The 24,843-nt window shown below is 42.4% G+C and overlaps 1 protein-coding gene across 3 annotated transcripts in view; it reads right to left on the bottom strand.

Annotated features, from left to right (window-relative positions):
• Window positions 1-786: 786 nt before the first annotated feature.
• The window catches only part of hk2 (hexokinase 2), a 76,095-nt gene continuing 52,038 nt past the window's right edge, over window positions 787-24,843 (bottom strand). For all 3 annotated transcript variants that reach the window (XM_080468154.1, XM_080468153.1, XM_080468152.1), the window contains 3 exons: window positions 10,868-11,023; window positions 5,504-5,740; window positions 787-2,002 (listed from right to left, as the gene is read on the bottom strand). In XM_080468154.1, the coding sequence (XP_080324280.1) occupies window positions 1,858-2,002; window positions 5,504-5,740; window positions 10,868-11,023 (538 nt within the window). In that variant the 3' untranslated portion in view covers window positions 787-1,857. The remainder of the gene's footprint in view (window positions 2,003-5,503; window positions 5,741-10,867; window positions 11,024-24,843) is intronic.

Below are 24,843 nucleotides of genomic sequence, written 5' to 3' on the forward strand. Positions count from 1 at the left end.
AAGAAACGGGATTACAGGGAGGTCCGTCAACATCCTATTTTTTGGGTAATGTTTGATACAGACGACCAATATTTATTTATATATGCTTTATATATGCTTGATGTTTAATCACACGTATTGATGTGTATGTCGGGTCATGTTGTTGCTCCTCACGGCTGTCAACAGAGCCCTTCCTTCAGAACCAGCTCCTCACAAGTTGTTTGTTGACTGTCGGGCTGCAGTGTGGGGGTCACTCAAGTCTGTCTTCCCTGAGATTGAAATTCCAAGATGTGCTTTCCTCTCCAGCCAAGCAGTGGAGAAAGGTGTAGAATCTGGGTTTACAGGTATGCCAATATAAGTTGACATTGTATGTCTTTTTTATAACGCGGTCTGATTATTATTCATTATATCTTTACCGTTCTCTTTTCAGGTTGCGTACAATGAGCCCCAGGGAGTTTATAACTGTGTCCAGAGGCGCCGGTCTCTGCGGTACCTTCCCGTGAACACATTGTGGCTGTGTTTGTAGAACTCCAAGCCCAGGTCAACACAGAACAACTCCAGCAGCTTGCGGATGATGTAAACTCCACTGGGATCAGCAGCACTTCCTGGCCCTAAGCCTCCTGGTGTGTGTTCAAGCTGCCGACTAGAACAAACAATAATGTGGGCGCCAACCACCAAGCTGGTGTTGGTGCAGGGCAGACTTCTCTACAACATGAAGCTGAGGACAATAGAGGACCGAGGCCTTTTCGATGTATTACACAGACTGGACAAGATCTGAGAGCAACTGAGCAAAGAAAAACTAAAAATCTGATTGTCAGCAAGCCAGATTGTGAGATCTTTAATCAGGCTCCAATCTCCTGTTTAGATGCATCGATTAAAACTGCTGCATTCAATTCAGTGTATAGAATTATACAGTGATTACATTATGGTCTTAATAAAACATTTGCTTACAAAAAATACTAAATATATACAGCACAGATGCTGATCACACAAATCTAGATTTTGAAAACGGGGCTTAAGATAGAAGTTTGTCCAAATACTGAATAACTGTTTAATCCCAAATATTGATCCCCCCCGCCCCCCCCAAAAAATAAAAACTGAGCCAGAAGTAGTTGTTTTGTCACAAATCTCCTACAGGTCGGGGTTCTGGTCTCACTGAGGCTTGTGTCAAGACGGGATTCTGGCATTAATCCTGTAGCAAGTCAAACATTTTGATCAAGCTGAACAGTGGCGACTGAAGTGAACACGCTGAGTTCAATCAAGTTACGCCTTAATATACTGTATATTGGAAATTCGTTTTTCTCCTTGTCAGATTGAGTTGGTTTCTTCCCAAGAGAAGACTATAATTTCAACATGTATTTCCTTGAGCAATCTCTTTATTGTCCCTTCTTTAAGTGATTACAACACACACAGTAAAAACTAAAGTATGACAGAAAAGTGCCTACATTTCTGGCTAAGCTTGATACTCCTTTTTTTTGTTGTTGTAACCAATATCCTGCTAAATTTGGTGTTTTGTTTATTATGTGAGGCACTTTGTGAAATCTGACATTAAAGCTGCTTTTAAAATACACATTCCAGAATTTCATGAAATGTGTTGGAAGCGCCACACAGATCATTTGTGTGAGACAGAGTAAAAGCTGAACTATCGAGAAAACAGGAGTGTAGAAAAGGAGCTTTGGACCTTGTAACAGTCACAGTCAACAAAAGGTGGAACGTCGTTTACCTTCTCACTTCAACCCGATGATACACATTTACACATAAAATAACTCAAGAAAGAATATTTCAGTACTGTAAAGACTAAATTCATGTCAGTAACTATTTGTGGGTCACAGAATATCAGTTACAGTGCTCAGGCCCGCCCTCCGCCACCTTCCCTCCTCAGTGCTGCTGGTTGTCCTTCATGCGACAGGCCACGGCGGTGATCAGCGCCGCGCCCTTCCCGCTCCCGTCCTCCGACTTGTGGAAAGTCACCTGACATTGAGGAGCCAGATCCCGCAGGGTTTCCTGCATGATGCTGGAAAAACTACAGGAACAAAATAAATACAAATTGATTATATTCAGCTGCACGAGAGAAGAATCGCCTGAGGAGCAAAACACTGAGTTCATTCTGCTCTGGTTTATGTTTGCGGTGTTAATTCAGTAAATACTTTAGGAAATACTTCCAAAGCTAATTCACCCAGAGAGCTGTCAATATCATTCGGACAAATATTCAAAGCAGGCTGTCAGAATGTATGTTTATCATGCAGGGGTAATTATATAATGCTGAGATAATCTGCAGAGACGATTTGCACCTCGTATCGTTTCTAATCCAAATCAGGGGAGTCAAACACATTCAGCCCAAATTCATCTCGACTGGTAAAATAGTGCCACAATAGCTTTAATTTTAATCTTTAAAGCTTTTCTCTGTTGTGGCGCAGAGTAGACATAATGCAAATGTTGATGTTTGCACAAAACCAAACAATTACAACAGGAAATGACTCCAGATGAACATAAAGCCAATCTTAATCTTAACCTGATGGTGGAAAATACAGTGGAATATTCAAAAAGTCTGATATTGTGACAGCCGCCATTAAACAATAGGGTTCTCCTGATTCATTTGAGATAAAAGTCAAATACTTTGATAAATAAATTCTTTCATTCAAACCAATATAAATACCACAAACTAATCATCAGGTTAAGACAAAGCCGCTCACTGAGAGCTGCTTTACTTCAAACCAGCAATTATTGAAAGTTAGAGGTGTGTGCAGTAATTACTTGTATTTAAACGGTTGTTTCCATGTCGGTCAAAGTTATCCTTACAGTATATCTGGAAAGTTTTCACAGCATTTCACTTTTTCCACATTTTGTTATGTTACAGCCTTTTTCCAAAATAGATTCATTCATTTATTTTACTCAAAATCCTGCACACAACACCCCATAATGACAACATGAGAAACGTTTTTAGGAATTTTTGCAAATTTATAAATTTTTTAAAAATGTATTATTTATTAGCCTCGCGACTGTGTGAGCTGCGAAGCTAGTTAGCATGTAGCACGGACTGGAGTTATGCATCACTCAGGGCTGCTCAGGAGCACATAGTGCAGCACATGGTGGCACAATAGTGAGACGAGGTCAGGAAGACAGAAATGTCTCTTTTAGGGCAAATTCAGGAGAAGCAGATACAAGCGGAAGTACAAGCTCAGCCCTCCTCAAGAGCAGTCTGACATTAACAGAATTGTTATCAAGTGGAAGGAGATGAAGAAGAGGAGAGAGACAGAGAACAAAAACGGCACAAAGAATCCCAGTATAGTTCAGGGAATGTAAGCAGTCAGATACTTTTCTTTAAAGAGATGGAGCAGAGAAGCCAAAGAAGAAGCAATGTATAGTGCATGGAGACAGGAGAGAAGAAGGGAACACCACATGTATTAAGAACATCGATGAAGCATAAGGAGATGCACATAAGAGAGGACAAAGAGACAACAAAATGACAGCAATGTCTACAGTTCAGAGAACGCAGAGAGAAGAAGAAATAAACACTATTTGCTGAATCCATCTGAGGTTAATTTTAATAATGTTAACATGATGTGTTAATATCATGTCCTGAACAAGTCTTCAGGCTCAGAAATATGTTGTTGCTTTAATTTCTGTTAATGGTTGGAAAGAAGTGAAGCACAGGAGAGGAGACTAGAAAGACTAGAGCATGAAGAGAAGAGGCGACTAGAAAGACTAGAGCATGAAGAGGAGAGGAGACTAGAAAGATTAGAGCATGAAGAGAAGAGACTAGAAAGACGAGAGCATGGAGAGAAGAGGAGACTAGAAAGACTAGAGCATGAAGAGGAGAGGAGACTAGAAAGACTAGAGCATGAAGAGAAGAGGAGACTAGAAAGATGAGAGCATGGAGAGAAGAGGAGACTAGAAAAACTAGAACATGAGGAGGAGAGGAGACTAGAAAGACTAGAACATGAAGAGGAGAGGGGACTAGAAAGACTATAGCATGAAGAGAAGAGATGAGAAAGACTAGAGCATGAAGAGAAGGAGACTAGAAAGACTAGAACATGAAGAGAAGAGGAGACTAGTAAGACTAGAGCATGAAGAGAATAGAAAGATGAGAGCATGAAGAGGAGACTAGAAAGACTAGACCATGAAGAGGAGAGGAGACTAGAAAGACTAGAACATGAAGAGGAGAGGGGACTAGAAAAACTAGAGCATGAAGAGAAGAGGAGACGAGAAAGACTAGAACATGAGGAGGAGAGGAAACTAGAAAGACTAGAACATGAAGAGGAGAGGGGACTAGAAAGACTAGAGCATGAAGAGAAGAGGAGATGAGAAAGACTAGAGCATGAAGAGAAGGAGACTAGAAAGACTAGAACATGAAGAGAAGAGGAGACTAGAAAGACTAGAGCATGAAGAGAATAGAAAGATGAGAGCATGAAGAGGAGAGGAGACTAGAAAGACTAGAACATGAAGAGGAGAGGAGACTAGAAAGACTAGAGCATGAAGAGGAGAGGAGACTAGAAAGACTAGAGCATGAAGAGAAGAGGAGACTAGAAAGACTAGAGCATGAAGAGAAGAGGAGACTAGAAAGATGAGAGCATGAAGAGGAGAGGAGACTAGAAAGACTAGAACATGAGGAGGAGAGGAGACTAGAAAGACTAGAACATGAAGAGGAGAGGGGACTAGAAAGACTAGAGCATGAAGAGAAGAGGAGATGAGAAAGACTAGAGCATGAAGAGAAGAGGAGAATAGAAAGACTAGAGCATGAAGAGGAGAGGAGACTAGAAAGACTAGAGCATGAAGAGGAGAGGAGAAAGACTAGAGCATGAAGAGAAGACGAGAAGGACTAGAGCATGAAGAGGATAGGAGACTAGAAAGACTAGAGCATGAAGAGAAGAGGAGACTAGAAAGATGAGAGCATGAAGAGGAGAGGAGACTAGAAAGACTAGAACATGAGGAGGAGAGGAGACTAGAAAGACTAGAACATGAAGAGGAGAGGGGACTAGAAAGACTAGAGCATGAAGAGAAGAGGAGATGAGAAAGACTAGAGCATGAAGAGAAGAGGAGAATAGAAAGACTAGAGCATGAAGAGGAGAGGAGACTAGAAAGACTAGAGCATGAAGAGAATAGAAAGACTAGAGCATGAAGAGGAGAGGAGAAAGACTAGAGCATGAAGAGAAGACGAGAAGGACTAGAGCATGAAGAGGATAGGAGACTAGAAGGACTAGAGCATTAAAAGGAGAGGAGGACGAGCATGAAGAGGAGAGGAAGCCATTGATGCAGCTGAGAGAGAAAGAAGGAGAGTCAAGTGATCTGTTGATCTCCGGTAGCCCGAGTGTATGAATCCCCCCATGTGAAGCAGGTAGGGGGGGAAATCCCCCTCATTTTGGAAAATTAAATTCAAGTACTGGAAACAATGTGTTCTGAACAAGCTGCGAGAAAATAAAGAGGTTGTTCATTCCCTGCAGCCCCGGGAGAGATTTAGATTCTCTGTAACGTAATCTGTAGACGCCATAAAGAGCCTGTCTTCTGCTGACTATCTGGTTCTTACTGAGGGTGGGTCTTGTACAGGGTCCCGTCCACTCCCACGGTGACTGAGAGCTGATTCAGGTTGCGGTTCTGTCGAATCCTGTCCACCAAGGCGGCCAAACCGGCGCCGCAGAGCTGCGCGGCGCGGCGGGCCACCACGCCGCACACCTCCTTCACCCGGACGCTGTCGTCACACGTGGAGCTGGTGAGACCCAAGTGCTGCAGGATGGAGCGGACCTGACGCATGGCCAGGCGGTCGCTGTGAGGGCAGAGAACGTTTCAGGCATGAGACACATAAAGGAGCTCTGCTGCTCGCACCACTGCGTCGACTAGATATGTTCAGTCTGTGCAGCAGGGAAACTCGTATGACCTTTCCCAAAGAGAGAATGGAGTCGATTCACATTAATTCTGACCTAATAAACAGCTTCATGAGAGAGCCATCTCGGAGAGGGTGCCGCGTTTGTGACGCATTGAGTCATTTGATGGAACAGCTGGAAGAGCAACCTTTATACCTTCAATTATTTTTTATCCATTTTACAGTTTTACAGAAGTAACTTTCAGTTACAGTAAAGTGTGACTCTTTTGTAGACCGGAGGAGTGTTCAGAGACAGACTGAGGACTCTGTCCTCCTCTAACCTGCAGCTTTCTCATATGACATCAGTCCCTTTGTACCCGTCGTCCCCTCTACCTCCCCGTCACTTAACCTTCCATAGCCTGACTTCAAATATTCAACATTTATCCACTCATTTGATGTGACAATATTTTAGTTTCTTTGAGGATAAAAGCAAAGACACACCACAATCCTGGTGTACCTAGACGGGTCTATACTGGCTCAGGTTTCGCAGATTCCAGATTAATATAGAAAATTAATCCATTTCTACGACAGACGGCCTTCTGGGTAAAGATGGATTTGGGATGGTGTGTGCATTGTTAGAAATGTCACAGTGCAAAGCATTATGATGTTGATCCAGTGACGAGAACAATTATCTCAATCATCAAAACTCTCATCAATCTAATCACTTTCTTCTAATGTGATGATCTGATCTCTCCATTGGAATAAAAGATTCAAACAGATTGATAAAAACTTGATCATGTAAAAGCAGCTGGAGACTGAACAATTGATGATAGGAAGATGCTGCACTCTGCTGCCTCTTTATTAGATAATAGTTTTTGTATTTGCGTTTCGCCCCCGTTTCCACGAAGACAAGAGTCTAAGCATTCTCAAAAAGTGGCGGTTTCCCCCCAACTGAGATGGAATTGGAACGTTTATAGTAAAGTTGCATTTTTCCAGATTTCTGAAAAGTTCCACCTTGGGTGCCGTTGCATTTTCCGTGGCCCAGAGCACTGTGGAAAGTTTTCCGCTTTAATTAGAAAAAGTTGTTGTGTGAACGGGGCCTCAGGTTACAAAAGTCATCCTCTCAGAAGCGACAGGCTTTTGCCAGCATTAATGAGGAGAGCAACTCCTGCGACACTGTTGGTGCCAAGTCGTACCGGCCCCTGCCGGTCCTTTGGCTCCGTGAGCAGTGTGGAGAGGGGGGGCCCGCTACGTGGGCTACAGCTGCTTCTCCACATCATCCTGCCCAGGCTGGCGTCCCGGAGACGTCACTCCAGCTTTGCCTCACAGCGGCCAAGCTGTGGCAGAGTCTGCCGCTCCTGGATTGCTGCTCCAGCCGTGAACCCACCGCGGCACCAGATGTCAACTAGGGCGCATCATCGTCGGTCGACACCCACCGACGGAGGCCTGCTACTAGTACGATGCAAGTCCGAGGTATTCTGAAGGAAACCAACGGCTGCATGTTTCACACAACTGTAGCTGATGTGACTAATCCCATTTGGACTTCAGCTAGAGTTCAGACATTCAGAAGAATCTAGAAAAAAAATGAAGCGCAGGTTTCTTGCAGCTTTTCAAAAAAGAACTACTGCTAATGTCAAATGCTTTCACATTTGACCAAACACAAACCGAGGACATAACAGCCAGCACGGCCTTCATAGATCTGCCTTACAGATCCAGATACCTGCCAGCAGACCGAGCTGACTTTAAATTTGTAGATGGCAACTGGCTGACGTGTGGCGCTGATTCTCAACAGCCAGGTGTAAGACGTCTCAGGGTGGCTTTTAATATTTGAAGCACTTACCGGAGGTCTAATCAACAGGATGACAAAATGCTGATAAAATCCATGCGTTTATTACTTCGAGACAGGTCTATTGTAAGAATCTATAACCAGCATTTCCAAAAGAGTCTCCAGAAGCGCTGCAGCAAGAGTACGGAAAGCAATTCTCTCTCGTATCTTCTCTTCATTGGCTCCCTGTCAAATCTTGAGTACAATTTTAAATTCTTCTTTTCACACCTAAAATGTTGAATAATCAGGCTTCAACACATCTTGAAGTGCTGTTAGTCCTATTTCTCAGGAGCAAAACACTTTGTACTCCGAGTGCTGCTTCCTGAGACCCAGTTTACACGCAGAGAATAATACGTTATAAACGGAAACAAAATGGAGAGAATCCGACATCCGTATGGACTGATGATTGAACCAGGTGCTAGCAGGGGTGAGTCTCAACTATAATACTACCGACATGCACTATATAACTAGAATACGCACCGCCAGTCATACCACTACGGGGGCCGCCATGTTAGTTTACATGCGCATAGAATAGAACAGAATGTTTTGTTTGTCTTTACATGAGTGATTTAATGAAATTGCAGGTGCTGCTCCCTTTGGCATCAAAACACATACAAGTGTGCAAAATATAAAAAAATCGATATATATGTTACTGAAGAAAAGCACTCATAATATAAATAAAAATTAGAAGGTGTAAAAATGTTTAAAGGGTAGTGATTAAACACACTTTTCAAAAGCATCACGAGCAGGACTGCAGTGAGATTAAAAACACTATTGTCCAGGTCAACGGTTATTTAAGGCTCTGATGGTCCAAGGATAAAAACTGTGTAGCAGTCTGGATATACCGGCCTTCCTTGATCGTCATTGTTGTGTAGCCGGAAAGCAACAGTTCAAAGATGTGATGAAGTGGGTGGGAGGGGTCCTTCTCAGGAGCTGGCAATCTCCTCCAGGGAGGTCATGTTTTCATGACCCTCTGACCCTTTGCATTGAAAGCAGAACTGGAACTGATGAAAAGCAGTCTTACGTAGAGAAAGGTTCCACCTTGGGAGCCGGTATAAAAACTTGACAAATGCAGTGGATCTGCACACCGGTGTGGTGGAAACGGAGCCGACCCAAAAGTGAAGAAAGTTTTGCAAATACACTCGTATTTGTTGTCGTTAAACAGGGCCTGAAGGTTCCAAGGTTTAAAAAAAAAGAAAAGAAAAAAGAAGCAGAATGGGAGGCAGAGTTTTCAGCGATAAGGCTCCTCTCATGTGGAACCAGCTCCCAGTTTCTAAAGCACGTTCTCTTTTTGAGATTAGGCTTGAAGCTTTCCCACTCAATAAATCCTACTGTCAGGACTGGCTCTGGCCACCACGGAGTCATTTGTAGTCAAAGGTTTCCCTGCACTGAGATTTGCTTGTTTTTTCCACCTTCTATATATTCATGTCACTGTTACATGTAACCAACAGCTCTTCAGCAGCACTGCAGTATATGTAAAATGCCTTACAGAAATAATCTTTTAGTATTATTAACATTTTTATTTATTGTTATTAACTGTCATAGCGTGCCTTCTGATGACAAACTTTGTTTGTTGCTCTGTATCCTATCCTTTCCTCTCCCAATCCCCCAACCATAACAGCAGAGGTTTTATAATTGAAAGGGAGGCCGTCCTTTCCTCTGCTGCTACTCTTCACCATGAAATATTTGTAGTTGTTTTTATGTTTTCCTGTAAAAGAGCATTGAAATGACTGTGCTGTTATTCCATCCATCCATCTTCTTTCCCACTTTTCCAGTTCAGGGTAGTGCAGCACGATCCAAACAAAACTGAATTGAAGTAGTGATAATTGGATCGGGTAAGAGGGCGCAACACTGATGTAGTGGCTTATGCACTACTGAACCATTGATGCTGCAATGTTCCACTTTATTGAGGTTCACTTCAGGCTTCTGGAGCTTAATGACGAGTTTCATTCAAACCTATTTTAGATGTGTTGGAATGAAAGAGTTGTGTCGTTGCCATCTCGCCAATGTTAACATTGGAGAAAGTCTTCAGCAGTTTTTAATATTATTCCACAAAAAAACAAGTTACATGCAGTCCTCAGCCCAATCTAGCGTTCAGGTGTTATTATCTAGTCATGATGTATATTAACAGCGCTGAGGAAAAGTGCAGGAGCCTTTAAAATTCCAGTGTTGCATGTTTGGTTTTAAAAGTGCAAAGTGATCTTCCTTTATGTCATAAGTGATAATTATAATACATTTTCTTAATGAACACAAGCACTTAAAGACAGCACTGCCTGAACATAGTCAACTTTAGGTCCCGGTTCCACTTTCTTTTCTCTTTATGTGTCCGTTTACAGGACGGCGGCGCTCGGAGCCACTGAAAATGCAACTTTTTGAAAATCCTCGAAACGCTCCAACTGCACACCCTGCCACCTTTCTCCCGTTCCCGTTACAACGATGACAGCCACAGGAGGCTCATTACTGCCACACTGTGGTAACTGCGAGAACAGATTGAAAATTTAAAATGAAATGAGTCGTTAAATAGATTAAATCAATTAGTTGTTTCAGCCCTAGTTTACAGCATATTGTTGTCTGCACGCATGTGTGCTGTTTTATTACAAAAACAAACAACACCACCCACTAGTGGCCTAACATAGAAACTACATCATTTTCAATATTTCTGCCGTTTTCATGTAAATGGACGTCGTTTTCAAAACGTTGCTGCTTCATCGGGGTCTCGGGCTAATGACTCCTCAACAGCAAAGCTTAACAGTTAACATGAATTAATCGAGCATAAAGAGACTTCAATTCAACTTTATCTATACAGTGCCAAATACAACAGTCATTTCAGCAAATTTTTAATTCAACCATAGAGTTTGTGCACACGGGAGTAATTAAATGATTATTAAGCATTGTTGTATAACAGCAAAGCCTTGGTATTCCACGCCTCTAAAGGAGTTACTTTTTGCCACTGCCACTTAGCACTATATGTTATCAGATGGTCTTTATCTGGCTTATCTCTCGACTACTTCCCTTTGGTCTGTGTTGGACATTACTCATTAAATCATGTTGTAATGAAGTGCCTGACATTTACATACAACAGAAAATGACTGTACAGATTCGACAAGTGGCATAACTCTGGCATAATCGCCTCACTGCTGTTTTCATTCTATGTAATGTCACATTCTGACTACTATGTCTTTACATGTCCTGTTCTCACCTCACTCTTTCCTGAAACAGACGACAGCTGTGGAGGCCTGCTGAAGCCAATAACGTGCAACACTCACCTTTCGATTTGTGACAGGAACTTAGTCTCAAAGATCCCTCTGGTCTTCAGTCGCTCCGACACTTTGCCTCTGAACAGCAGGCCTTTAGCGGTGAAATCTATCAACACGTTCCTCACAATCTCTCCCAGGTACATGCCGCTGATCATCTTTTCGTACCTGTGAGAAACAAATGCAAGAGTGAAAACCTTCCACAGCTGCTGCAAAATTACCAATTACCCCTGACCCTACCTCATTGTTGAAAGAAAGAATTAGAGGCTTTTCTTTCTATAAATGAATGTATTTTTTCTTCTGTTCTCAGAGGTTGGATTCAAAGGATTCCAGCTGCTCCAATTAATTTGTTCAAATAAAGAAAAGCTTAAGAGTTTAAATGGTCTCCTCTCTTCTGTTACAATTCACCAACAAGGAAAACATCTTTGCAGCTGAACCAAGAAAAGTGAGTAAATGCAATATGTAATGGGATGGAGTTATGCAAAACAATTTGCATCAGCTCAAAACAAACATAACCCTTGTTTATATGTTTATTTATTGAACTGGATGGAATTTTTTTCCAGCTGAGATCAGATTATCCCGATTACATAAACTTGATCAGATTGATTTACAACAACAATATCATCCGCAGCCAATCAGAGGATGAATCCCATAATGCTTGGCCCTGTGGTATCGATTGCACTTGTCATGAGCACATGACTCCACAAACAGCTTTACCATTTAGTAGTTCCAGACAGTCTGCAGGAAAAAAATAAACTACCAGAGGAAGCTTGGTCCATCGAGCCTTTTAACTGTTTTACAGTTTAACAGCCTGAACCAGTGCTGTTCATTCTCAGTGTAACGTGTGTGAACCATCATAACTCACACTACCAGATGAAGCTCCAAATGTGGGGGGCAGTCTGATTCCATTTACGCAAATCCTGATGGGATCAAAACAAAGTGACACCATTTCCTCTGATGCTTTTTACAACAGGCAGTTGCTTCAGCACGACGGTGTGTTTATGAGCAGCAGCAGCAGGTTACCACTCTCCACTCCTGGTGCTTTCTTTAATGCGTCTTTATGTTAGTGTTGGAAAAGAGTAAACCAGGGTAGGAAAACCAGCCGAGCTTGGAATAAACAATGAAGGGACTATTACTCCAGACTGCAACTGTCTCCATTCAATACCAGTGTCTATTCAGAACTCTGGAGTCGAACTGGCCTGCTAACACGGCTCATGTGTTGACACAACACGCCGCATGCCTGTTGTGCAACACGGATTAGTTGTGTTAAACGAAGCTCTGGTGCTCCACCTCTCGGGACTGTGGCGAAGCAAATAGTACAACTGGCCGCTGGACTGGTTTCGTTGTGAACCTTAAAATACCTCCAGACTGCTGACATTTCATCCACTCAATGGCTTTAGGCTGCTAAACTCAGTTTACGGCAGGTCGCAAGAGGGGCTCGCTATTCCCGATCACTCAGAAATCACCAATATCGGCCCCGATCCGATATCTACCGATCTGATCGGGACATCCATAAAAAGTAAGTCCTCAAGGGGAGGCAACTAACATGAGAAGTGACGTAAAGTATGACGCAAATAAACCTAAAACGCTTTGACTATTATATCAAAACAGGCTTCTTTAATTTATTTTTGAATTATTTTGTTTTCCTTTTCTTTTCCATTTGTTTCATCTAATTTTAAATTGTTCATTCGTTCGAAATAAATAGATAAACAAATAGATAGATAGATAGATAGATAGATAGATAGATAGATAGATAGATAGATAGATAGATAAATAAACAAATAAATATAAAGCTTTGACTTTCTTTTAAAATAATTCAAAAATAAGAAGTAACAGTTAATTTGACACGTTTTATAGAACAATGTTGTGTTTGTGATTAAAACTGACAAACTGGACTGATGGAGAGAAGGAGAAAAGAGTGTGTGAGAGAAAGCGAGAGAGAGAGAGAAAAAGAAAGTGTGTGTGAGAGAAAATGTCTTGACCGTTTGAACGTTCCACTTTTAGACATTTTAGATTTTCTGACTCCTCTGACCTTTAGAATATTGTTGGTACTGTGGTGACATTTTTAACCTTTTGTTTGACTTATTGCCTTTTCAAATGTTTCTTTCAGTACATTTGTTTTGGCAATTTTGCTTTGCTTGTTTGTTAATTTCTAGGTGTTTTGGTGCTTTAGAGTGTTATTTTGAATAGTTCCAGCCATTGTGTCTTTTAGAAGCACACACAAAACACACGCCGAGACCGTTCAGTGTGTGTGTGGATGAGACCTCACCACACTGGACAGCCTTGGAATAGATCAAATGGAACTTGAAAGAAAAACAAAACAGAAGCCTTTGTGAGTGAATGAAATGTGATTATAACTGAGTGCCATTTTGGTGAAAAACAGCAGCCTTCTGAAGCTTGCACCAAAACTAAGTAATGTGTGAATGATAGATAGGGCTTACGACGCCGTGGAGGCGGTAGATTGAACTACAAACATGGAAACGTCAGACGTGATGACGACCTGCCGCGATGCGACATGAAATGCACCTGCGTGAAACAAAATAATGATAATCATACATAATCTACATAGAACTTTAACTTAGAGCTAGTTATGATATGTTGCTTTAGTGAGCCATGGATGATCTCACGTCTCAACAGGAGGGAAAATTCATATCATAAACAGATTTCAAATGACAGTAACACATTTTCTTTTAATAATTACCTTTATGTATTTTCTAACTCAACAAATGAAAGAAATATTGCTATGAATAATGGCTAAAATAAAATTCAATTACAATTCTCACTCCTTATCAACAGGTTTAGTTAAAACAACAAACAGAAGAGGTTTAATTATTACTTAGTAATTAGGACTAGAGATCCTGTGAGTCTCATAACAATTTCTATCAAAGACCTGCACTAAATATCCCAGTAATACATCATCAGACGGAATATAACCACACCCCACCAGGACAATACTCTAAAACTACAAATTGAGTAATCTACCTTAACTTTCTACAGGGAAAGATAGGTGTGGGAACAAGGTTGATCAATTTAAAATAGATAAATAAACCAACCGGGATATAAATCAACAAATAAAAGAATAACTAGTCTGACTGGTTTATACATGTTAAAAGCCAAACTAATGCGAGGGACAGAGCCATTCCCTCTGAATTCAAATGATGATCATTAATACTATAGACGCATCCTAAAAATGTCCACCTCCTCTTCTCCTGCTGACGATCATCCTCCCACCCCCTCCTCTCCTCCTGCTGACTATCATCCTCCCACCCCCTCCTCTCCTCCTGCTGACTATCATCCTCCCACCTCCTCCTCTCCTCCTGCTGACGATCATCCTCCCACCTCCTCCTCTCCTCCTGCTAACTATCATCCTCCCACCTCCTCCTGCTAACTATCATCCTCCCACCTCCTCCTGCTAACTATCATCCTCCCACCTCCTCCTGCTAACTATCATCCTCCCACCTCCTCCTCTCCTCCTCCCACCTCCTCCTCCTCTCCTCCTGCTGACTATCATCCTCCCACCTCCTCCTCTCCTCCTGCTAACTATCATCCTCCCACCTCCTCCTGCTAACTATCATCCTCCCACCTCCTCCTGCTAACTATCATCCTCCCACCTCCTCCTGCTAACTATCATCCTCCCACCTCCTCCTCTCCTCCTCCCACCTCCTCCTCCTCTCCTCCTGCTGACTATCATCCTCCCACCTCCTCCTCTCCTCCTGCTAACTATCATCCTCCCAGTCCCTCAGCGGACTTCACTGTGGTTTGTGGTTTGAAGGGAACAGCAGATGACTGATAAGAAGGTTCAGGACAGAACGTGGTTCTCTACAGAGATTTATGAAGGCTCAGGACAGAACGTGGTTCTCTACAGAGATTGATAAAGGTTCAGGACAGAACGTGGTTCTCTACAGAGAGTGATGCGAGGCGTCACTGGAAACGCCCCAGACGAGGAGTATGAGGTGGAAACATGACCTCCTCACCAGATGAAGATGTTTTTGTGGAGGAAAGCTCTGGAGGGAGGCACGGTGATCCAGCTAGAGATGCTTTTATGTGTTATTATGAAATAGAAGATAAATAGAAACTAGTTTAAATTAAATCAATGTTAAATAAAAACATTTTTTTAAAGTACTGGGTCTTTTTTAAAAATGGGGAATTGCACACATTTTTTGGGATAGTGATTGTTGAGGCAGGAACAGAGGCACGGAGGAGGTACGACGGGTCGACTGGACCTCCTCTTTGGCATTTTATTACTTTTTAGACAAGGTCTCCTGGTTAGCATATAATAATGTGTGATGTTAAGAACTTTAACAAATTTAGTTTATGAGTATCCACTTATATTTTCCCAGTTAGAAATTAATCAATTCAGATCATTTTAATTCTGGACATTTTTCCTAGAACTGTTTGGTGTGGCAATGCTGCAGCTGAAGAAGGTTTATACATTTTATGAGCTTGTCTTTATGTTTGTCCGTCTTATGTGTTTTTGTTGTTTTTATGTTTTATTATTATTTCATTTTAACCTGCCACTGAGTTATTGTTACACTTCTCGCCATTTTTGGTCAGATGGGTTTTTTGTGGGGGTGAGAGAGTTTTCCTGTCATATGACCTGACTACAATACTCCTGACAGGTTTTTCGCTCTCACAACTCTGATGGCTGGTGGTTTTTAAATGTTACTGTTTTTTCCTACATGCTCGACTGCTCTTGCAATGAAGAAACACTTGCTAAACCTGATTATTTTTTGTTTTATTTCATTCATTCTTTATTAGTCAATACAGGAGAGAAAGTTAGAGAAGTCTTGTTTTGTCTCATAAAGAATGATGTGTGATTTTGCAGTCTGTGTTCAGGGATGACCTGTGTCAGCACTGTTGTAACCTCTGTGCTGCTTTTGGTGTCCTTCAATGCAGACTCAAAACAAGTTTCAGCCAGCACCTTTAAAAAGGTGCTGGCTGACTGCAGAGTGAGACAAACTCCTGGACAATCATGCAAAGGTTCTACTGTGACTTTGTCTCTTCATGCAAGAATAATGTAATAAAATTGTCTTAAACTTGTTCCAATCGCTCTCAGTCTGATTCCTGTGTTTTCTGTCTCCCTGAGGGGTTTTACTAGGAAACACACACCACATTCTCTGAGCCATCATATCGTCAATGATACCAGCACCCCCTACCGCCGACGCTGCCATGAGCCAATGTCCTCTCATTAATTCACGCAAGTTTTCTCCAAGAGAGAAGCCATGTCCTCATTTGGCCTGTTTTTGAGACCAGGAAAGTGCTTCCAATCTAGTCCATTTTCTGACCACAATACGACTCCCATAAGCTTTACGTGCTGCCTAAGGACAAAAACCCTCGAGCTACTTTAACTCATTAAAAAAAATGGCACAACCTGGTTTATCCTCAGTATGTTTGAGGCAAAGAATCCTTTTAAAAATCTGCCAAATCCCAGGTTTCACAATATAATTGATGCTATTGGTGCTAGTTTAAGGCCTTTTTTGACTCCAAATAATTTTAACATAATTGAAGCATCCATCCAACACACATTAAGGTGCATCGTGGTGTGCAGAAATAAATGTGACAGGCAGCTGCAACATAAACACCATTGATGACAAATGAAGGATACATGTGCATGTAACTCAAAAGCCCCTAATGGGTGAAGCCAGATTTTTTTTTTTTAAGTGCTCTATAAATAAAGTTAGGAGAGGAATACATCTATGTGGTTTGCAAAGCAAATGTTCACATTAGTCGACTTTAATAGGAAAAAAATGAATTGGTCTCTTGGGTGTTGTTGTCTGTACTTCTCTACTCTCTGTACATAATAGAGACGCATCTTCAAACACACAAATGGTAAGCACGCACAGAACAACAGAGGAACTGCAGCCACAGCTGCATTTTCCTCTTCATTAAAAACTATAGTTTGAGGTTTTTTCTACTTGACTAGGTTTTTGCTGGGTACTCCGGTTTCTTCCCATTGTCCAAAAAAATGCATGTGAAGTTCAATTGGTCAGCCTGAATTGTCAATGTGAATGATAGTCTCTGTGTTTTCCCTGTGACGGACTGGTGACCTGTCCAGCAAGCACCTTGTCTTTACCCACTGTCAGCTGAGATTGGCTGTAGCACCCTGGACCCTGAACAAGATTAAGATGGATGGATAGTTTGGTATTTCTGCATGGTTTTGATTCTTTCAATCACTGTTTCTACTGCAGTGCAGGCTACAGATCAGTGGGACTTGTGGCTGAAATAGCTGGCATGCCTAAAGTCCTCAATATACAGCTCTGGAAAAACTTAAGAGACCACTGCAAAATTATCAGTTTCTCAGATTTTACGATTTAGAGGTATGTGTTTGAGTAAAATGAACATTTTTGTTTCATTCTATAAACTACTGACAACATTTCTCCAACATTCCAAATAAAAATATTGTAATTTAGAGCACTTATTTCCAGGAAATGACAAATGGTCAAAATAACAAAAAAGATGCAATGTTTTCAGATCTCAAATTATGTGAAGAAAACAAGATCATATACATTTCAAAACAACACAATACTAATGTTTTAACTGAGGAAGAGTTCAGAAATTCAGGCAAGTGCTTACAAAGTTTTACTTGCTCGGAAAAATGTTTACTTGCCCGAAGTTTAATGGAAATTTATAAGCTTGGGTAATGTATGAATTCGAACAATAGATACATTGTAATATGTTTCTGTAATTGTTTTTTAAATAAACTTTATATGTGTGTGTGTGTGTGTGTGTGTGTGTGTGTGTGTGTGTGTGTGTGTGTGTGTGTGTGTGTGTGTGTGTGTGTGTGTGTGTGTGTATATATATACATATATATATATATATATATATATATGACTCCAATTAAAAATGGCTAGACAAACATAATAGGATTTCACAAATTATTTGTACAATTTACCTTCTTTCGATGAGAGTATCCATGCAGATTCTGACATAGTACTGAAACATTTAGACAGTTAACCTATCAGAGTTCATTTACATGTTTAATTTATTTACACATTAACAGAGTCATTTCAATTACCTTAGAACAGTTGAAAACAACTGTATTATATACAAGTACTGCATTAATGATTTAAATGGAAGAATTCAATTATTGTGCATACTAGAGAATTAATGACTAGTTTCAGACAAAAAATAAATTGTAGTGTCATATATTAAATGATATTATTCAGTGACTAGAGTACACCAATAAAAAGACACAAACTGATGCATGACAGAGTCCAGTAATGTGGAACACAAACAGACAAAATGTGGATCCAGTTTGTCACTGAAATATTTTGAAAACAAGTATTGAAGCACAATTCATGAACATTGAAATTTATTATTTCAGGTGTCTGATGGAGGAACAGCTTCAGGAACTTGCTCATCTACACTGCAGTAGGGAAGCACCAATCCACGTTTTTTCACTTCTGATCTGATCCCGATACCAAAGTTTGTCTGCTGATACGATTCTGATACCAGAGCTCTGTTTGCTTTAATATTATCATTATTGTTGACTTTATATGAGGCTGTAATTAACTCCTCTCTACAGTAAAGTATGAAATGTACTAATGTATGCATGTATTCTCCCATAAGACAACTTGAGGTTAGTCTCAGGACAGAAAAGGAAAAGTACAAACTATTTTTGTTCCATTTGGACAATGTGGGGGTCTGCGTGACGCCATTATCTCATAATAAAGTAGTTCTATCTTTAAAACCTCAGAATCACTTTATTAATTCCTGGAGAAATTCTTTAGCAACGCAGCACACAGCAGTGTTTTTAACACAACACGAATGATTGGGACTATTTTCAGGGAGTTTAGTGCGGAGTAGGACGCAGCTTCACGGAGGTGTGAATCGACTGCTACAGCGGAGGAGCTGCTGTTCATTGTTTTGATGCCGCGGTCAGTGCCGTTCTCCTCGGCGAGCCGGAGTTTTAAAACGGTGACGTCTGGCGACAGAGCGGCGCCTCGCTGTACTATGGCTTTACAAACACCCACGCTGATGTATTTTTAGAAAAGAACGCGACGGGATGTTCAACACCATCACAGCCGGAGCACCGCCCCCACTCCGGAATCGCACGGATCCACGGCCACCTTAAAGGGCCTCTCAAAACAGGGCGGCGTGAGACCAGGAGCCCTGCCCTTTGTGTTCAAAAGCTGTCTGGCACGCATCAGTCCAACAGAAAAGAACCTTCGGACTCAGGAGATCAGTTAAAGGTGCTGCCACCGCCGAAATGTTCCTACAAAAACACCTGTAATACCAGACCATAGCCAAATAACGACAAAGCTCCGTATGAGTAGTGGGAGGCGGGACAGCTAGAATAGCCTCGACCTTTGCTTGCACCGGGTGCACCTGACCTCCCCCCACCTGTTTCCCCAAGAAGACCACAGTGGCCCTGCCAAACCCACATTTAGACAGGTTCACTGTATGATTGCCGTCCTGCAGACACGCGAAAACCTTATCTAAGTTGTCCAAATGCTCCTCCCAGGACAACGAATATATAACTAAGTCGTCCAAGTAGGCTTACAGAACGTCAAACCAGAGAGCACGACGTTCATCAGCCGTTGAAAAGTAGCTGGCGCATTGCACATGCCGAAGGCCATAACTTTATACTGGAGGAAGTTGTCGGGCGAAACGAACTCGGATATTTCTTAGGTGCGGTCCGTCAGGGGGACCTGCCAGTAACCTTTAAACAAATCAAGTTTCGTGACACACTTGGCAGCCCCCACGTGATCTACGCAATCCTCAATCCTCGGCAGTCCAACTGCGTCACCCCATTGACTTTCCTGTAGTCAGTACAGAAGCGGCCATCACCAGAGGCTTTTACCGTCGGCAGGCACAGAGAACTCCACGGACTGCTGCTAGGCTCAGCTATGCCATTTCATACCATATAGTCCACCTGCCTTTTTCAACGACCCTGTTTATCTGGATTCACCCAGTAGGGATGTTGTTTAATGGGCCTGGCGTCCCCCACGTCATTATCGTGTCGCAGCACGTGCGTCTGCAGGGGAACATCAGCAAACATCGAGCCACAAACTTTAAACAAACCTGACAGAGTCAACTGTTCGGAACAAGACAAATGGGAAAATAACTCGGGTAAGTTACGTTATGCCACGGAATTAGCAAACTTCACCCCCCTTCAGGGCCGCCAGGAAGTAATCCTCCTCTGTAGGTGCTGAAGTGGACAGCTCCTGCATGTCCGAAAACAAACTGATGCGCGTCCCAGCGACTTCAGCACTGGACAGCAGGTGTCACTACGGGTTGCTCCAGCGCCCCTGAGATGCCGCGCTCAAAATACGGCTTCAACATATTGACATGGCACAGGTGGGATGCACGGCGCCGGTCAGGGGTGGAAATCAAATAGTCCCTATCACCCACCTTACGTTGAATAAGGTACAGACAACCATACCACGCTTGTAAACTAGATCCCAGGATTGGAAGCAACACAAGCACTTTTTGTCTGGGTGAAAAATCTCTGACCTGAGCGTGCTTAACAAACCAGCACTTCATCTTGGCCTGGGCAACCTCAGGGTTATCCCGAGCAATTTCCCATGCTCGGCGGAGCTTGTGCCGAAACTGGCTCACATAGTCCAACAAATCCGGCTTGGATAGTGTTCGCGAAAACCAGATCTGAAGGACTAAAACCAAGCGACTCCTGAACAACCTCCCATATAGCACACAGCTGCCAATGAACCCCCTCGTCCAGACAGTAAATACGCAGCATCAGTTTAAGCGTCTAATGGAAACGTTCCAAAGCTCCCTGACTCTCGGGGTGGTACGCGCTTGAGCTACAATGCTATATTTTAAGTTGCTTTAGGGCTTGGGCGAAAACCTTAGATAATGAAGTTCGAGCCCTGATCAGTTTGTACCACGTGAAGGAGTCCAAACAGCGGAAAAAACTTAAGATACGTTTACACTATGTTCCCGGCAGCCACGGCAGCCCCGTTTCAGGCCACCATGGACAAAACAGGAGGACGTGAGACAACGCAGGGGGACAGGATGGGCAAACGTAACAGGTCGTGATTGCCGTGCCAGATTTTTAAACTGTCAAAAAATTTGCCACGGCGCGGAAGATAAACTTAGTAGCCCATAACAAAACGGGATGAACGTCAGAAAACGTGGCAGAACGTTATTGGCCGTAATAGAACTTGGAGGCGGTCCGTAGTGGAACGGTAGGCTTACAGGAAGTGACGTTTAGTGCGCGTTCTATCATGGTTGTTTCACGGTTGCTTCAAGTTTTATCACGTCGCGCCGCGCTTCGTCACTGTTCTCACGGCGTAGGTATGGTGTATGGTGGCTGTTTCATCACGTTCAATCGCGGCTTATCCCGACGTGTGACGGTTTGTGGACCCGACGCGTTCTACTCTGGTCTGCCACGGCGCGCACCGTCTGGGATAAAGCCAGGCCCCGAGGGGAGTTTCATTCGAGTCTGGGCAATCAACGACAGAACACCTTCTACAAGCTATGCCACCGAAAAATAAATCAAGAGGTATGTATGCACCCAGCAAAAGTCTCAGGAGAAAAACCTCCGGACACATGACTGTAAAATGTATTACCCGGCTTAGTCCACGGCAGCAGGCCTATACAATCCACCAGGACACGCTCAAAAGGTTCGCCAACCGCTGGGATTGGATATAGGGGGGCTGAAGGAATAGTTTGATTTGAATGACGCGGTATGCGGTCACATGTTTTTTCAATGCCGAGGTGAGCAGCAAGCGGACTATCATGGGCCAATCTCAATATTTCTCCTCGAAACAGAGTGGGAACAACTATCTGTGTAACCACACCAATGAGACAGTCAACAACCCGTCCTTCACAAAGTAACCAGTAGAAAGGGAGTTGCCCTTTTCACCAGTCACCACATCAGACCGCTGTTCATTCACTAAATTCTGCCTGGACAGCGCCAAATCCTTCGTCTGAGGCATGCTCAATTTACGGTCGTCACTTTTCTTCCCAGTTACCACGGGTCCACTACTCGACTCAGCGTCCAGCCCGCACATGAAACTATTGTACAAATCCACGTCCTCATCCTCCTCCCGCTTGTGTCTTGCCGCTGCATGGATAAACCTGTGCTAGTTCATATATATACATACATATATATATATTTATTATTAATATATAGTTGGGATGTCCCGATCAGATCGGTAGATATCGGATCGGAGCCGATATTGGTGATTTGTGAGTGATCGGGAATCGGCAAATCCAGCCGATCACCCCGCCGATCTTTAAAAAAAAAAAAAAAAACTTTTCCACGTCAGCTACCGTAAAGCGAGCCCCGTTTGCAACCTGCCGTACACTGATGAATAGCAACCTCGCTGTTAGCAGCCTAAAGCCATTGAGTGTATAAAATGTCAGCAGTCTGAAGGTATTTTAAGGTTCACAACGAAACCAGTCCAGTAGCCAGCTGTACGAGTGCCGAGAGGCGGAGCACCAGGGCTTCGTTTAACACCACCAATTTGATAAGACATCTCAAAAGTAAACATGCGGCGGAGTACGCTCAGTTTACAACAGCAGCTAAAGAAAAAGCCGCACCGAAGCAGCAAACTCTCGACTTTAAAAAACAGGATAAGTACCCACAGGGGAGCCATGTGGCAAAAAAAATAACCCAGAAGGTGATTGAATTTATGGCTCTGGACAACCAGCCCATCTCCTTGGTAGACAGTGCTGGGTTTTCCTGTCTGTTGCAGCTTTTGGATGCACGGTATGTCCTGCCGTCCTGACAATACATTTCTGACACCGCCTTACCAGAGCTGTACAACAAAGTACGGGACACCATTCAGGTTCATTTAAAAACGGAAGAGAGAACTATTAGTTTTACGACAGATATCTGGAGCGCTAATGTCTGTCCCATGGCACTGCTGAGCCTCACAGCACACTGGATCGATCCGGAAACTTTTCCGTTTGAGCGAGCAGTCCTGCATGCACACCATTTCCGTGGCTCTCATACGGCGGAGCATGTGAAACAAGCAATACAGGAGATGCTGGACAACTGGGGAATAGATAAGGAACAAGTACATGTCATTTTGCGAAAAATAGTAGGGCATTTTAAGCACTCAAAACAAGCCTACTCTCGACTTGAAGATATCCAGAACGATCTGAAAATATCATTCAAGCATTTTCAACAGGATGTCCAAGTAAGATGGAACAACACGTTGTACATGTTCCAGAGCCTACTGGAGAAGAAGCGGGCCCTCAGTGTGTATGCAGCAGACCACAACCTCCCAGCAACACTGACAGCAAGCCAGTGGACACTGATAGAGAAGGCTGTGGAAATTCTACTCCCAGCTGACACGTGTTGTGAGTGCTGAGACTGCGTCTGTATCCGACGTCATCCCTGCTGTAACAGCCCTGAGACGGGTTCTCTCCAGAGAACAGACCACTGACCATGGAGTCAAGACAAGGAAGAGTACTCTTCTAGAGGCAGTGGAGCGCCGCTTCAGCCACATTGAGACAGATCCACTGTATTCTGTTGCAACATTAGTGGACCCAAGGTATAAAGACAGGTAAGTGTCATAAACCATATACATTTCTAATGTGATGATGCGAGTGTTCCTTCATGATGAAACACATGTTCCTCTGGTGAAACATATTAGTAACCAGTATTTCATTTACACCTCCACTAATGGATGGATACCCTCTTTCTATCACTAATTCTTCATTTAGATACTTCACCAATGGTGACCACCTGGGGCCTGCTAAGGGAACTTTCATTACAGAGGTGGAGAAGATGGAAGCAAAGAGAGCTGCCAGGGATGCATCAGAAGAACCAGAGCCTGCATCCAAAAAATCACATCAAAACAAAGACAGCAGCAGCCTTGGAAATGTTTTCGATGAGATCCTACAAGAGAGTGAGCTTGAGAAGGGATCAGTCACTGCTACATCTGCCATTGTTTAGGTGCAGACATATCTGACCGAGCAAACAATAGCAAGGTCAGATGATCCACTCCAGTACTGGAGATCAAATGCTGCAAGATTTCCCTCGCTGGCTGCAACTGCTGTCAAGTTTCTCTGTGCCCCGTCCTCCAGTGTGGAGAGTGAAAGACTGTTCAGTGCAGTCTCAAATGTTATGGATGAGAAGAGGAACCGGCTCACTGCTAACAGGGTAGAGATGCTGCTTTTCCTGAATATAAACCTCCACTCCATTTCATAGGGTGTTGAATGAAGTAAAGAGTAAGATGGGAAAACTAATTGGAGCAATTCTATTTGCACTTTTAAAGCTGTCCTCATAAAAACCATGTCTTATAATTGATAATCGGGCTTTATTGTAATGTTACAGAAAATTGTTGTTTTTTTGCATTCTCCTACATAAACCAGGTTGCAACACTTATGTTTCCATTTTTTATTGCATTTGCACTTTTTTTTCCTGCACTTTCATATTGAAGCAGACCTGTTTATGTTCGTTTGAAGGGAGACTTGGATATTCTGTTTTTTAAGTTTTTTTGAGAGAATTATTTATATATTCATTTATTTTTATTATTGTATTTGCTCTTTTTTAAGGACTTATTTTCAACCCAACCAGTCAGACACTTTGAAGTGGAATTGGGTTCTTCTGAGTGGTTTTACTGAATACTGTTTATGTTGTAATTTTTTATCCTCTATATGTTAGTCAAACTGATTCACTGGGTTTCATTTTTTTATTTATTTAATTTTGCCACAAAATCCAGGTCAAGTTGTTAAAGTTAACATAATTAAGAGATACAAAACCGCAGAGTGTAATTGTTTGGGTTTTTTTTTTGTTATGACTCAATAAAGTTTAAATAATTTCTTAAGTCATTCTGAGAAGAATTTTGATTCAATAACTGAGTTTTACAATAAATTCTAGCTAAACAAAGCTTCTGCCAATAGTGCTTTTAGCTTCAGACATCTTAGTTGCTCCAATTATCAAGACTATTGAGTATATTTGCAAGAGCAATATAAGTATCGGAAATTATCGGGATCGGCCGATACTCAATTCTGAAAAATCGGATTGGTATAGGGGGCCAAAAAGTGTGATCTGGACATCCTGATTTTAT

This window comes from Lipophrys pholis, assembly GCF_963383615.2.
Source record: "Lipophrys pholis genome assembly, chromosome: 7".
NCBI classification, from domain to species: Eukaryota; Metazoa; Chordata; class Actinopteri; order Blenniiformes; family Blenniidae; genus Lipophrys; species Lipophrys pholis.